General features: G+C 39.0%; 1 protein-coding gene across 1 annotated transcript in view; it reads right to left on the reverse strand.

Moving 5' to 3' along the window:
- The window catches only part of asmt (acetylserotonin O-methyltransferase), a 15,756-nt gene that overhangs the window by 2,277 nt on the left and 10,070 nt on the right, over window positions 1-3,409 (reverse strand). The window contains exon 6 of the mRNA XM_034886068.1: window positions 1,592-1,778. Within this exon, the coding sequence (XP_034741959.1) occupies window positions 1,592-1,778 (187 nt within the window). The remainder of the gene's footprint in view (window positions 1-1,591; window positions 1,779-3,409) is intronic.

The following is a 3,409-nucleotide window of genomic DNA, read 5'->3' on the forward strand; positions in this document are numbered from 1 at the left end:
CACACACACACACACACACACACACACACACACACACACACACACATACACACACACACACGCACTTTCAAATGCACTGAATTCCTGAGACACCGTTCATTATTTTACATAATTGTTAATTCTGTTGACAAACCTTTCAGTATTGAGACAACATTAATAAGAGGCGATTAAATTACTTGTTTACATACTCAAATATAATTAATAATATAATTAATACAAATGGAGGATGTCTGTTGTAATTACATGTCAAAAGCATGTGACCTACATATATCCAGCAACATGTTTTACCCCTGTATGTATGTTCCCCATTCAACATGCCCTCACTCTTCATTATAACTATGTGACCACAATGTTTTAACTAATGTGAACTAAAGCACATAGAAAGTCTGCACTAATAAAAATAAATGGGGACAAAATTAGTACATTTTATTGCCGTGTTTTTCATTTACAGCTCCTGTTGTGTTCAACACAATTGCGGCAATGAGAGCAGCAGGAGAGCTTTGGGTTTTCAAGATTGCAGGCTGCTGTGAACTCTTTATTTCCCCATTAGCTTCTTTGTTGGGGAACCGACACAACACAAGTGTGAGGTATAAATTGTAATTTGAATATCTTCAGAATTTGAATATCTTCAGAAACACAGGTGACAACATCAACAGTGTATAACTGAATAATGTGCACACATGGATCTGAGTTGCAATTAAATCTACATAGACTCTGAAATTAGTTCATCACACCATTCCAGTGTGAAATAAATAAAACAGCAACTCATCTTCTCTTGCATCTGATAATTCTCAGAAGAGTCTTCACATTATGTTTTCTGTCTTTTCTTCATACTTTTAGAGGGAAACTAGACAGATGGTGGCAGACTGGTAGAATTCAGTTGGAGTTCAAATTTCACACCTCAACTCAGCACTCATTCTTAAATCAAGCACACACAACACTTTTTTATCATTGTAATGGAAAATCCAAGAACCCTTTAATGAAAGAGGCCCTTCACCCGTCACTGAACATTTGCTAATGTTTTGGAAATACTGGAGTAAATAGTGCATTTGTGGGGACTATTTTGGGCACTACTCAAATGAACTACAGTACAAATGTTCATGTTAATGAAGGAACATGTTGCCCAGTGCAACAGTGTCGCAAATAGGAATAAGCTACACAGTCAAAAATCGTGAGTTAGCAGAGTTGTTGGTTTTGGTCTTTCCAGGGCATTTGTTGACAGAAAGAATCATTTTAACACCAGCCGTGACCCAGCCATTTCTTGCTCATGGCTGTGGGCGTGTCAGTACTTGCAAGTAGCTTGCTCATTAGCAAACATTGTGTCAATTAGCAACCTGCAATTTCTGCTACAATTTACGTGATGTCGTGCCAAGGAGAACTTTGTTTGTATCTGTAATCGTCCTGGTAATGAAGCCCAGGAACATAGAAAAGAGGGATCCCAAAAGTTCAAGAATGATCTTTACCTCTACAGAAGTGTATCCACATCAGGAAAAGACTAAACTCCCTGGCTCACCACTGCTTTGTCTTGTTCTGTTTTTGGCAAATCCATAGCCAACAGGCTAGCATGCATTTTGACATAGTTCCATTTTACTTGATCATAAATGTCAAGAGATTTCGCCCAGAAGCAATAGCATCACCTTCGTGGAAGCTAATCCTCTGGTCAGCCTCCGTCACGAAGTGTTTCCTTGACGTTTGCACCACCTTGGGGAGGTCAAAGATCGTAACACTGCATTCTGGGTAGGCTGACGTGCACTGCTTGGCTAATGCTCCACTGCAGCCTAAAAAGAGACAGAGAGAGAGTCATATTTAGTTGAATGAATACACACAACCTTCATTTACAAGGTGAATCCCTCACACACACAACATGTACACGGAGTCACACAAGTGGAACAGATGCTATGTATGTACCCATTATTTATTTGCATGATTGGTATTCAGATGTATGTGGCTGCTTTGGGATTATGGTTCATCTAACATTCATGCAAATCAAGCAGACTGAAATGAACTGAATATAGAGTGCCTGAGAGACAGGCGCTTTATACAGAGAAGGGCAGAGCTTGTCTTTCTAGGATCCTACTAAGAAATCTAATCTGTGAAAAAACAAAGATGCACAATTTGATTATCTGACTGAAACGTATTTCACATGCATTTGTATTTTAACTTTTACATTTGAAAATCCTTGTTTTTGGTGATGCTAACTGCATGACTTTTAGGATGACAATGTCTGTCTGTTCTACCACTTTGGTTCAGAACAAAATATCTCCAACTATTGGAAGGATTACAATAGAATTTGGTAAATACATTCATGGTCCCCAGGGAATGAATCCTATTGACTTTGGCATCCTTCTTCTAGCACCATCATGAGGTTCACATTTTAGTTTTTCTACTGAAATGTCTTCACAACTGATCAGTTAGTGCAGAGGATGAATTGTACTTTTGGAATCCAACTATTAATCCAGCGCCATTATCAGGTCAAACTTTTATTTTGTCCAATACTTTGGTTTAAGACCAAATAGCTGCAAAACATCAGTTTAAATGATCAAATATTACGATGCTAACATGCTCAAATAAGATGGTAAACATTGTAAAATTGTACCTGTGCATGTTAACACTACCATTTAGCTCAGTCTCACAGACCTGCTAGCTCGGCCAAAGATTCTTAGTTTTGTTCTGTTTATTATGTTCTAGGGCAGAGGTAAGGTGGAGGTAAGGGCGGAAGTAAGACCTGATGATTTGAGTGGAAAATAAGGTGTGAGTATATGAGCAAATGAGCATAAAAACACAAATACACACACAAACACACAAGGGGCGGAAATAAGGTTTTAATGTAAAAATATGAATATTTCTCCTTGAAGCTTTGACAGCATTATTATCAACGTTCGTGCTTCACAAAGCAAACTGAATTACAAACAATGAGAGTTAGAGAGAAAGTTTATGAGATAAAGTGATAGAAGAAGATTGTGTGAATGGTGACGACTGATGGAAAGGCAGCAAGGTGGAATACAGGATGAAAAGATATCATAAACCTGCAAAGCCACCCAGAGCAAGGTGCGAGTGAGCGAAAAAAGTCCTACTGCTTTTGTACCGATTAATACAGAAGCAGCAGATCATGTTAGGAGGAAGGCATCGCCTGCCCTTTATACACTTACACACATACACACATGTACACACTCACACACACTGGCTCTCACAGTAAACAGGGGTTAGCAGAAGACAACAATCAAAGAGCAGCAAGGAAGAGCCAGACCAACCCTCCGTACAGGACCCCGAGTTAACCTGGCTGACTCAGACTGTTAATGGAATCGTTTGATCGGCGTTTGTGATTGTTACAGTCTGTTGTGGTTTGGGGTTTTTAGTTGGGTTCATTTTCCCTTTTTCATTGGCCTCCTTGTGTTTTTGTCTGTTTTTC

Source organism: Etheostoma cragini, chromosome 11 (genome assembly GCF_013103735.1).
Source record: "Etheostoma cragini isolate CJK2018 chromosome 11, CSU_Ecrag_1.0, whole genome shotgun sequence".
Taxonomy (NCBI): Eukaryota; Metazoa; Chordata; class Actinopteri; order Perciformes; family Percidae; genus Etheostoma; species Etheostoma cragini.